We start from the raw sequence: 13,056 nt of genomic DNA, 5'->3' as shown, positions 1-13,056 counted from the left end.
GAGACAGGCGGGGGGAAGAAGACAGGCGGGGGAAGGAGACAGGTGGGGGAAGGAGACAGACAGGGAGGGAGGGGAGAGAGAGAGGGAGAGGACAGAGAGAGGTGGGGGAAGGAGACAGGGAGGGAGGGAGGGGGAGAGAGAGAGGGAGAGGGACAGAGAGAGGTGGGGGAAGGAGACAGACAGGGAGGGAGGGGGAGAGAGAGAGGGAGAGGGACAGAGAGAGGTGGGGGAAGGAGACAGGGAGGGAGGGAGGGAGGGGGAGAGAGGGGGAGATAGATATGGGGGATCCAATTTTAGATTTTTAGCAGCAGATGTCTAGCAGTCAGATCAAAACCACCAAGTCTGACAGAAGTGTCAGGGAGACCAACATGTTTACTGAGAGAGGAAGACAGATAGACAGACAGACAGACAGACAGATGTATGATCCAACAGGTCACATGCAGTGGCAGGCTGACGAGGTAGAAACTATCTTTCACATGTTGATGTTGATCTCTCTCTCTCTCTCTCTCTCTCTCTCTCTCTCTCTCTCTCTCTCTCTCTCTCTCTCTCTCTCTCTCTCTCTCTCTCTCTCTCTCTCTCTCTCTCCTCTGTCTCTCTCTCTCTCTCTCTCTCTCTCCAACACACACATAAATACACACGGTGAGAGGTGACAGCTCAGTGAACATACACAGACACACACACACACACACACACACACACACACACACACACAGACACACACACCGTCTCACCAGGGCGTCGAACACGAGGATGTCGTAGTCGTCAGTCTGAGAGTGCTCCATCATGATGTTGAACAGAGCATCCAACGTGTCCTGCAGGAACTAGGAGACAGACAGAGAGACAGGTATCAACATACAGAGAGAGGGGGGGGGAGAGAGAGAGGTATGAACATACAGAGAGAGACAGAGAGAGGGGGGGGGGGCAGAGAGAGAGGTATGAACATGGAGAGAGAGAGGGGGGGAGAGGGGTATGGACATACAGAGAGAGGGGGGGGGGGGGAGAGAGAGAGGTATGAACATACAGAGAGAGGGGGGGGGAGAGAGAGAGGTATGCGCATACAGAGAGAGGGGGGGGAGAGAGAGAGGTATGCGCATACAGAGAGAGGGGGGGCAGAGAGATAGAGGTATGGACATACAGAGAGAGACAGGGAGAGGGAGAGAGAGAGGTATGGACATACAGAGAGAGGGGAGAGGGGTATGGCATACAGAGAGAGACAGAGAGAGGGGGGGGGGGCAGAGAGAGAGGTATGGACATACAGAGAGAGACAGAGGGGGGGGGGCAGAGAGAGAGGTATGGACATACAGAGAGAGACAGAGAGAGGGGGGGGCAGAGAGAGAGGTATGGACATACAGAGAGAGACAGAGAGAGGGGGGGGGGGGCAGGGGAGAGAGGTATGAACATACAGAGAGAGACAGAGAGAGGGGGGGGGCAGAGAGAGAGGTATGGACATACAGGGAGAGACAGAGAGAGGGGGGGTGAGAGAGAGAGGTATGGACATACAGGGAGAGACAGAGAGAGGGGGGGGGGAGAGAGAGAGGTATGGACATACAGAGAGAGACAGAGAGAGGGGGGGCAGAGAGAGAGGGGTATGAACATACAGGGAGAGACAGAGAGAGGGGGGAGCAGAGAGAGAGGTATGGACATACAGAGAGAGACAGAGAGAGGGGGGGCAGAGAGAGAGGTATGGACATACAGAGAGAGACAGAGAGAGGGGGGGGGAGAGAGAGAGGTATGGACATACAGAGAGAGACAGAGAGAGGGGGGGGGACAGAGAGAGAGGTATGAACATACAGAGAGAGGGGGGGAGAGGGGGGGCAGAGAGAGAGGTATGAACATACAGAGAGAGACAGAGAGAGGGGGGGGGCAGAGAGAGAGGTATGGACATACAGAGAGAGACAGATAGAGGGGGGGGGGCAGAGAGAGAGGTATGGACATACAGAGAGAGAGACAGATAGAGGGGGGGGGGCAGAGAGAGAGGTATGAACATACAGAGAGAGACAGAGAGAGGGAGAGGGAGAGGGAGAGAGAGAGGGGAGAGGAGAGGGGGCAGGGAGAGAGAGAGAGAGAGGGAGAGGGAGAGGGAGAGAGAGAGAGAGGGAGAGGGAGAGAGAGAGAGAGGGAGAGGGAGAGGGAGAGAGAGAGCCTGTGAGCCTCCCCTCCACGGACCCCCAAGAGACTGATGTGTCACTCAGGGGTTAACCATGTTGAAAAAGGACAAAGTACAAAAGAGCAGAAATAGCGCTTGTTGTGACCGAGAGAGACCCTCAGATATGTGGGGCGTGTTTGGGACCGAGAGAGAGACCCTCAGATCTGTGGCGTGTTTGGGACCGAGAGAGAGACCCCTCGGATCTGTGGGGCGTGTTTGGGACCGAGAGAGACCCTCGGATCTGTGTGGCGTGTTTGGGACCGAGAGAGACCCTCGGATCTGTGGGGCGTGTTTGGGACCGAGAGAGAGACCCTCGGATCTGTGAGGCGTGTTTGGGACCGAGAGAGACCCTCAGATCTGTGAGGTGTGTTTGGGACCGAGAGAGACCCTCGGATCTGTGAGGCGTGTTTGGGACCGAGAGAGAGACCCTCAGATCTGTGAGGCGTGTTTGGGACCGAGAGAGAGACCCTTAGAATCTGTGAGGTGTGTTTGGGACCGAGAGAGAGACCCTCGGATCTGTGAGGCATGTTTGGGACCGAGAGAGAGACCCTCAGATCTGTGAGGCGTGTTTGGGACCGCAAGAGAGACCCTCGGATCTGTGAGGCGTGTTTGGGACCGAGAGAGAGACCCTCAGATCTGTGAGGCGTGTTTGGGACCGAGAGAGAGACCCTCGGATCTGTGGCATTTCAAGGTTGACATCTTGACCCGAGGATCCCCCCCCCCATATTAATTTGGAGACTAGTGAATATATCTTATTCCAGTAATCAATGCCTTCAAAGACCCATCCGCTCTGCATCTTCTGGCCGCCTCAGACCCACTCCTCCTATCCGAGCTCCGAGCGAGGGTCCTCAAAGAGAAGCCGCCTATATTTTCGGTCCTCGCTCCACGATGGTGGAACGAACTTCCCGCCACAGTTAGGAACAGCCGAAACAAGACCACTCTTTCGCCGTTGACTAAAAACACACATCGATCAATAACTGAAATTAATGAAAGAAAATACACTAACCTTCTTACTGTCTTCTACTCTCATGCACTACTATACTAATGTATTTACTACTATGCACTCAATACTGCAGCACCCAAGTTTCAGCACTGTTTGATGAACATTGTAGAGTTGTACCCTTCCTGCTGACTTGTCGTACAGAACTTGTGAGTCGCTTTGGATAAAAGCGTCAGCTAAATGACAAAATGTAAAAAATGTAAATGTAAAAATAATAGATTATAATAACACGGGTCTGCAACGGCTGAGGAAGACGACGCCATCTTTCGAGGTCCGCCTCTTTGTGGTTTTTTAAAAATGCCTTTCAAGTTTTTGCTAGTGCTGTTGCTTAACGATGGACAGACATCAATCCCTATGTACTTCGAAGTAATTCACTACGGGTTGATGAGAAGGCAGTACAGCCGGGGGTCTAATGTTGAGTTTAAAGGCACTGGTGAGACTTCATCCAATTGAATTTGGAACCGGACATCATACAACATGATCAGAAGGTCTCCAAGATGTGTGGGGTAAACACGGCTGCCTTATCTTAGGGCTGACCCCTATTAACCGATTAGTCGACTAATCGGTCGAAAGGAGCCATAGTCGACTGGCCAACCTCTTAGTCGAATATAATTTAAAAAAATATATATATATATATATATATTAATATTTTTTTTATTTTTCTATCATTTTTTCCAAAAGAAAAGAGGCCTAGAAGCGTGGCTAACGCTAATGGCACGCATACCAGAGGCTAACTGCCTACGAAAACCGGCACAGAGGCACTGAAAGAGGATTTCACCCGTCTAATGAACACACTAGACTAGACAAATATCAAGATGTATCCATCAGTGGACCAATTTCATGCTTTTGCAGAGGACAAGAAGCCTTCAGTCGACTCCTTCAGACATTAAGCACCCCCCACAGCCCAAATGGAATGATTTTTTTTTTTTTTTTTTTAAGTCGACCAATAGTCGACTAACGGCAAATTTTGGCCAATCCTAGTCGACCATCCAAATCCTTAGTCGGGGACAGCCCTACCTTATCTATAAACAACAATATGTCATCCACGTAAAATGCAATGCGGTCCTCAGTATCGTTAAATGTGATAGGAGAGAGGAGAGGGTGCCGTCTAGTCGCCTGAGCTTGGACATGATTCTTTCTTCTAGTGAAAAGGGCTCTTTTATCAGGGATGCCAATTCTGCTATTCCCTAAACCCAATGTGGAGCCCACGCTGTGCAGTAATTATAGACCTTTGTCCGTTTTATATGCAGATATGAGCATGAGTATTAGAAGTCCCTTATCATCAGACAACATGCGTCGTCTGTTACATGTCATCCGTGGGGGGCCGGAGACGCTCTGGCGGTGCCGTCTCGTCTCTTATCTCTAGAGACGCCGGGGAAAAGCATTCGATCTGCTCGAATATTGACGGACGGTTCTTGACTGCGATTTGGTTTGGATTCTGAATTCATCACGATCGACACGACGAGCGCTTCACTGTAACCCGTCTTGCTGTGATCGTGACGAACGGGGAATTAAAATACACCAGCGAGCTGAGGGAGATGAAGGTGGCTGGCCGTGTCCTTGAGCGACGCCTCACTGCGTCGGGACTCACCGTGCACAGAGAGGTCTACAGAGAGCACCAAAAGGCCTACTCCAAAGCCCTGAAGGACACTCGGCCACGGTTCTACTCCAACATCATCAACAATAGCCCCGGCAATTCTAAACAGCTTTTTTCCACCATACACCACCTCCTCAAACCCCAAACCCAGGCACACAGAGAGACCAGTGAGAAGCGGTGTAATGACTTCATGTCATTTTTCACAGCCAAAGTTGAGGGCATCCGCTCTCTCCTCCCCGGCTCCTCTTCTTCACCTGCTCCACCTGCAGTCCTACAGCCTGAAGTCTCCCAGCTCCTCCGCTGTTTCAGTGACACCACACAGCGTGAGGTCGAGGCCATCATCGGGAGGATGAAGTCATCCACGTGTGCTCTGGATCCCCTCCCCACAGCCCTGGTGAAAGCCAACATCCGCACTATTGGTCCCCTTATGACCAGCACCATCAACCTCTGCTTGCAGGCTGGCCACGTTCCGCCTGACCTCAAAACTGCTATCATTACCCCCCTCCTGAAGAAACCCACCCTGGACCCAGAGGCCCTCGTCAGCTACTGGCCCATCTCCAACCTCCCATTCCTCTACAAGGTGCTGGAGAAGGTAGTTGCGGTGCAGCTCCAAGCACACCTCAGAGACGACAACATCTTCGGGAAGTTCCAGTCTGGGTTCCGCTCTGCGCACAGTACAGAGACGGCCCTGGTCAGGGTCACCAACGACCTTCTGATGGCGGCGGATGCTGGAACCCCATCCATTCTGGTCCTTCTCTACCTATCGGCAGCCTTCGACACGGTGGATCATTCCATCCTACTGGACTGTCTCCATTCAAACGTCGGACTCCGGGACCTAGCCCTTGGCCTGTTCCAGTCCCTCTTGGCTGGTCGGACTGAGTGTGTCTCCCTTGGAGGCGCAACATCCTCCAACCACCCCGTCACCTGCGGTGTCCCCCAGGGATCCATCCTCGGCCCCCTGCTGTTCACCCTATACATGCTCCCCCTCGGCCGCATCATCAGCCGGCACGGTGTGTCGTTCCATTGTTACGCTGACGACACCCAGCTATATATCCGGATTACACCATCATCACCTTCATCACCCCCCACACTGACCGCTTGCCTGGAGGAGACTAAGGCGTTGATGAACCACAGGTTTCTCCAGGTCAACAGCTCCAAAACTCAAGCCAAGCTGATCGGTACCCCACACCAGGTCCGGTCATCCACCATCACCACCATCTCCTTCTCCGGTCAGGACATTCCCCTCTCCACCCTTGTCACCAACTTGGGCGTGAAAATGGACCCCCACCTCACATACGCAACTCACATCAAACACCTCTGCAAGACCTCCAAGACCTCCTGCTTTCACCTAAGAAATATCACTAAACTCCGTTCCTCACCTGGCAGATTCTGAGAAACTCGTCCACGCCTTTGTTTCCTCCAGGCTCGACTATTGCAATGCACTCCTCATCGGGATTCCTAGTAAAAGCATTCAAAAACTGCAAACCATCCAGAATAGCGCTGCTAGGATCCTGATGAGGGTGCGCAAATATGATCACATCATCCCCCACCCTCAGATCACTTCACTGGCTCCCCGTGGAACACAGGATCGAGTACAAGGTCTCCCTCCTCACTCACCAGTGCGTACACGGTGGTGCCCCTGCCTACCTCAAGGAACTCCTCACCCCCCAGTCCTCCTCACACTCCCTCCGCTCCGGCACAGCCTACCTCCTCAAAGCCCCCAGGACTAAGCTGCACACCATGGATTCACACTTCTATTACATGCTATACTATTTTATTTCATACTTATCTTGTCTAGCACAGTCTCTGGAGCGTAACAGTAAGACGCATTTTGTATAAAAGTATTACGTACTTCTGACAACTATTAAAGAAACTTGAAACTTGAAACATGGGCGATTGAGCCTTCTGCTCTGCCGCACCCAGACTGTGGCATGCTCTCCCCATCCACCTGAGAGCACCACAATCCGTTGATGCTTTTAAAAGGGGCCTAAAACATTTCTTTTTAACAAGGCTTTAGCCTGAATTTTTTTTCTACTTTTATTTTTACTTCTATTCATTTTTCTTAAATTTTTTTTCATTATTTTAATCTATTTTATTTTTAATGTTCTTCCATTTCATTGGTTGTTTTATTCATTTTTAATTGTTTTATTCATTTAACTGTTTGTTTTTATCTCCTGTAGCACTTTGAGATTTTTACAAATGTAAAGTGAGGTACAAATTGAATTTATTATTATTATTATTATTATGTTGTGTAACTAATTTTTTCGTCTTGAAAACCTCCCTCTCAAAACTGATTAAGAGCATTTAGGGTGCCTTCACACTGCAGGAATTTAGGGTGCGTTCACACTGCAGGCATTTAGGGTGCGTTCACACTGCAGGCATTTGGGGTGCGTTCACACTGCAGGCATTTAGGGTGCGTTCACACTGCAGGCATTTAGGGTGCGTTCACACTGCAGGCATTTAGGGTGCGTTCACACTGCAGGCATTTAGGGTGCGTTCACACTGCAGGCATTTAGGGTGCGTTCACACTGCAGGCATTTAGGGTGCGTTCACACTGCAGGCATTTAGGGTGCGTTCACACTGCAGGCATTAGTGCTCAATTCCGATTCATTGCTCAGATCTGATTTAAATGTGGCCAATATCAATATCACCCGCATGCTCAAAAACTGACAACAAAGAAGATGGACGTAAAATAAATTGTGACAAATTTCAGTCTATAGAGTGACATAAAAAGTTGCATGAAAGTCACCCGACTGTTCAGACTGAGGTCACGCTGGGAAAATACCAGACCTGTATCTGATTTAGGACCAAATTCTGATTTGGACCACTTTCATAATATTATGTCACGTACATTATGTCACATACAGTAAGAGTAAATAAATCAGATTTACATAGCCTTTGAGAAGTCTTTTTTTTTCTATGTTCTCCCAGAGAAAGCTTCAAACTCTAGGGATGCCCCTGTATACTGAACACACCTTCACCACCTCCTCTCCGTCGATGATCTTGAGGTTCTCCAGGTTCTCTCTGAGGAGTTCGGGCCGGGTCCTCCACTTGAGCAGCCCCAGGAGACCCACTGTGGAGGAGCAAGCAGAGGTGTCTTTCTACCTGTATCACTGTGCATATTAATACCACAACTCTGTACATACTATACATCTGATTAGCAGCATATTACTCAGTAGTACTCATTTATATTATCCTATACCCATTGGGTATGCAATAGACCTGTCTCAAACCCTGCCCCTTTTCTTGATCCTCCAATCACAGCTGTCGCTTACCTCTGACTTCCTCGTACAAACTTTGAGGTAAGAGGTAAGCGACAGCTGTGATTGGAGGATCAAGAAAAGGGGCAGGGTTTTGAGACAGGTCCATTGTCAGGTGTGTTGTGCAAAACTATAGCCACATTTTTGCCCCGATGCATAATGTGGTTAGAGAACGTAAACATTTAAATGTTCACTCTAATCATTCGACTCATCGTGGCAACACCATGACCGACTAAAACAAGACTAAAAACAGACATGAACAGACTCTAATTTTGAGAAGTTCTGACGTTTTCAACAACCTTGTGCTAAGTGTTGGACAGAAAAGTGGCCTGGATTGTACATGTATGTTTAGGTCACCTAGAATGCTTCCGACGACATCAAATGTAATGACATGACGCCTCGTCACCCGGGAGATCGATCGGTGGGTTCTTTTCAGTCTCCGTTCATTTTCCCCAGCTGTGATATGAAGCGAGCAAAGCTTAGCGTACAAGAAACTGGACTCGAAGGAGTCTTTATTTGTAGCACACTGGCCCCTAACCCAGTTGTACAGTAAATGACCAAGTATGGCTTTGTCAGTATGCCAATGTACAGTGTACAGTGTACTCAACCCCCCCCCCCCCCCCACCACCTCCAATGTACAGCACCCACCCACCCACCCGACCCCACCCCACCCACCCAACCTCCTCCAATGTACAGTTCCTACGTCAAATGTATATACACTCTTTTTCTGGACACGTTTGTATCACAAACAGTACTGTATTTGCAAATCTGATATGTCATAAATGTATAGATGTAGCAGTACACTGTCTATCTGTATGCCGTGTATGTCATATATGTTGTGATGAATTGAAAATGGGGGACCCTGATGTAAACAAGACGAAAGTCTTTCTCTGGTCTGCATCCCCATAACAATTGTGTGTATTGAGCCGTACTGTACTGTACCCATTCTGCAATCTGTTAATAAACGTTTCAATCAATCAATCAATCTACATCGTCAAGCAGCAACACACACATGCGAGATGGCCGACACCTAGGAACACGCATCCTTTTTTTGGACGGGGGGAGGGTCACCCCGATAAAATGTCCTCTCTGCGCTTGACCCCTTCCGTCGTCCTTCCACCCAAAGGGCAGCCGGGAGCAGACGAGGGCTGCAGCGTGCGCCGCGCCCCGGGGATCGAACCAAGTGCTCCTGTCCGTCTTCGTCAGGGATGTGACAGCGTTAGCGATCTGTTGTGCATGTTTTTCCATCGGGTTTTCCATTGGGTTTATCTTATCGGGGGGGGGGGGAACCCTTGTGAGCACGGCGGGAGAACATGCAACCTCCACACAGAAAGGCCCGGGAGACACCCCCCACATGGGTACGTGGAAAACGCGGCAACCTGGGTCCCCAAGCGGGAATTGAACCCAGGCCCTTCTTGCTGTGAGGCGACAGTGTTAACGACTGCTCCACCGTGCCACTAGGGGGAGACAGTGTTAACGACTGCTCCACCGTGCCACTAGGGGGAGACAGTGTTAACGACTGCTCCACCGTGCCGCCCGGGAACCAGCCAGCCAGGGCCGTCCTAGACAAGACATATGTTCTCCCTCTGGAAGCTTGAGCTGGTCAAGTGATGATTTAGTGCTCGGCGTGCCCTTGAGCGATATCCAACTATAGAGGCGGGAATCTCTAGCACATAATTCCACGTTCGCCGAATCGACTTCACGCTTGAAAGGTGTATTGCAGAGGAGAGTGTGTGTGTGTGTGTGTGTGTGTGTGTGTGTGTGTGTGTGTGTGTGTGTGTGTGTGTGTGTGTGTGTGTGTGTGTGTGTGTGTGTGTGTGTGTGTGTGTGTGTGTGTGTGTGTGTGTGTGTGTGTGTGTGCGTGTGTGTGTGTCTTTAGAGTCAAATCTGTTGTGTTTGTGTGCATGTACATGTATGTGCATCCATGTGTGTGTGTTTTTAGTTTATTGTTTTATTTATATAGCTAATAAATCCCCATTAGCTGCCAAATTAATGGCTGCTAGCCTCCCTGTGTGTATGCGTGCGTGCGTGCGTGCGTGCGTGTGTGTGTGTGTGTGTGTGTGTGCGTGTGTGTGTGTGTGTATACGTGTATGTGCAGGTGATTAATGGCAGGATGGTATTCATTATAATGACGGACTGGTTTCCTCACCAACAGCTGTTCTACCGCACCTGTGTCACACGTTCCTCCGCATGGGTGTGTGTGTGTGTGTGTGTGTGTGTGTGTGTGTGTGTGTGTGTGTGTGTGTGTGTATACGTGTATGTGCGCATGCTCGCGCATGTGTGTGCCTGTTAGCCTGCAGGCGATTGTGTGTAGGACAAAGTGATGACATCCCCCACTAATCGAATCCATATCCTCAGCTCCTCACATAATGTGGCTCTAATGTAAACAGAAGGTTCCGGAAGACCAGAGCTCAACCAATCCTGTGCCGCCCCTCACCAACCGTGTGAACGAAGACACGAGAGAATAAGAAGAAGAAGAAGAAGAAGAAGAAGAAGAAGAAGAAGAAGAAGAAGAAGAAGAAGAAGAAGAAGAAGAAGAAGAAGAAGAAGAAGAAGAAGAAGAAGAAGAAGAAGAAGAAGAAGAAGAAGAAGAAGAAGAAGAAGCAACACCTGTGACGTCACCAAAGGTCACACACACACAAGTTCGACACTGTTTGACGAACAATGTTACTTATACTTAGCTGCCAGAGTTGTACCCTTACTGCTGACTTGTACAAGTAACTTTGGACAAAAGCGTTCAACAAAATCACTACAGTAGATGTAAGCGGTTGTGAAGGTTGCGGCGAGCCTGCCCAGCGCTCCTGCTAGCCAGCCGAGCTCCAGCTAGCCTGTCGAGCTCCAGTTAGCCTGATGAGCTCCAGTTAGCCTGTCGAGCTCCAGCTAGCCAGCCCAGCTCCAGTTAGCCTGTCAAGCTCTAGCTAGCCTGCCGAGCGCTCCAGCTAGCCTGCCAAGCGCTCCAGCTAGCCTGCCCATCTCCAGCTAGCCTGCCGAGCGCTCCAGCGAGCCAGCCGAGCTCCAGCTAGCCTGCCAAGCGCTCCAGCTAGCCTGCCCATCTCCAGCTAGCCTGCCGAGCGCTCCAGCGAGCCAGCCGAGCTCCAGCTAGCCTGCCGAGCTCCAGCTAGCCTACCGAGCTACAGCTAGTCTACCGAGCTACAGCTAGTCTACCGAGCTACAGCTAGTCTACCGAACTACAGCTAGTCTACCGAGCTACAGCTAGTCTACCGAGCTACAGCTAGTCTACCGAACTACAGCTAGCCTGCCGAGCTACAGCTAGTCTACCGAGCTACAGCTAGCCTACCGAGCTACAGCTAGTCTACCGAGCTACAGCTAGCCTACCGAGCTACAGCTAGTCTACCGAACTACAGCTAGCCTGCCGAGCTACAGCTAGCCTACCGAGCTGCAGCTAGCCTACCGAGCTACAGCTAGTCTACCGAACTACAGCTAGCCTGCCGAGCTACAGCTAGCCTACCGAGCTACAGCTAACCTACCGAACTACAGCTAGCCTGCCGAGCTACAGCTAGCCTACCGAACTACAGCTAGCCTGCCGAGCTACAGCTAGCCTACCGAGCTACAGCTAACCTGCCGAGCTAGAGCTAGCCTGCTGAGCTCCAGCTAGCCTACCGAACTACAGCTAGCCTGCCGAGCTCCAGCTAGACTGCTGAGCTCCAGATAGACTGCTGAGCTCCAGCTAGCCTACCGAGCTCCAGCTAGACTGCTGAGTTCCAGCTAGCCTACCGAGCTATAGCTATCCTACCGAGCTCCAACTAGCCTACCGAGCTACAGCTAGCCTACCGAGCTCCAGCTAGCCTACCGAACTACAGCTAGTATACCGAGCTACAGCTAGCCTACCGAACTACAGCTAGCCTACTGAGCTACAGCTAGCCTACCGAGCTACAGCTAGCCTACCGAGCTCCAGCTAGCCTACCGAACTACAGCTAGTATACCGAGCTACAGCTAGCCTACCGAACTACAGCTAGCCTACCAAGCTAAAGCTAGTCTACCGAGCTCCAGGTAGCCTACCGAGCTCCAGCTAGACTGCCGAGCTAGAGCTAGCCTGCCGAGCTACAGCTAGCCTACCGAGCTCCAGCTATCCTACCGAGCTCCAGCTAGCCTGCCCAGCTCCAGTTAGTCTGCAGAGCTCCAGCTAGCCTGCCCAGCTCCAGCTAGCCTGCCCAGCTCCAGCTAGCCTGCCCAGCTCCAGCTAGCTTGCCGAGCCTCAGCTAGCCTGCAGAGCTCCAGCTAGCCTGCAGAGCTCCAGCTAGCCTGCCGGCGACGCCTAAATTCAGCTGGACAAAGATGTAACCGAGCTGACAGCGTGCAGAGCTGTGATTGGCCGCGTTTATCATCTCGGGAGCTCAAGTCGGAGCGCTCGGTTATCGATCGTGGGGATGGGTGGAGATGATGAAGCCCCGCCCCCACCTGCAGCTAGTCTACCGAGCTACAGCTAGTCTACCGAACTACAGCTAGCCTGCCGAGCTACAGCTAGCCTACCGAGCTACAGCTAACCTACCGAACTACAGCTAGCCTGCCGAGCTACAGCTAGCCTACCGAACTACAGCTAGCCTGCCGAGCTACAGCTAGCCTACCGAGCTACAGCTAACCTGCCGAGCTAGAGCTAGCCTGCTGAGCTCCAGCTAGCCTACCGAACTACAGCTAGCCTGCCGAGCTCCAGCTAGACTGCTGAGCTCCAGATAGACTGCTGAGCTCCAGCTAGCCTACCGAGCTCCAGCTAGACTGCTGAGTTCCAGCTAGCCTACCGAGCTATAGCTATCCTACCGAGCTCCAACTAGCCTACCGAGCTACAGCTAGCCTACCGAGCTCCAGCTAGCCTACCGAACTACAGCTAGTATACCGAGCTACAGCTAGCCTACCGAACTACAGCTAGCCTACTGAGCTACAGCTAGCCTACCGAGCTACAGCTAGCCTACCGAGCTCCAGCTAGCCTACCGAACTACAGCTAGTATACCGAGCTACAGCTAGCCTACCGAACTACAGCTAGCCTACCAAGCTAAAGCTAGTCTACCGAGCTCCAGGTAGCCTACCGAGCTCCAGC

At 51.2% G+C, this 13,056-nt stretch overlaps 1 protein-coding gene across 1 annotated transcript in view; it reads right to left on the bottom strand.

Annotated features, from left to right (window-relative positions):
* Positions 1-731: 731 nt before the first annotated feature.
* The window catches only part of LOC311248055 (dedicator of cytokinesis protein 2-like), a gene marked incomplete at both ends in the record, with an annotated part of 35,713 nt that continues 23,388 nt past the window's right edge, over positions 732-13,056 (bottom strand). The window contains 2 exons of the mRNA XM_084339017.1: positions 732-821; positions 7,719-7,816. Coding sequence (XP_084195143.1) covers positions 732-821; positions 7,719-7,816 — 188 coding nt within the window. The remainder of the gene's footprint in view (positions 822-7,718; positions 7,817-13,056) is intronic.

The sequence above is a fragment of the Notolepis coatsorum genome, assembly GCF_963971535.1.
Source record: "Notolepis coatsorum genome assembly, contig: SCAFFOLD_1600, whole genome shotgun sequence".
Taxonomy (NCBI): Eukaryota; Metazoa; Chordata; class Actinopteri; order Aulopiformes; family Paralepididae; genus Notolepis; species Notolepis coatsorum.
The sequence above is the reverse complement of the archived record's forward strand: the minus strand, read 5'-3'. Positions and strand labels throughout refer to the sequence as shown.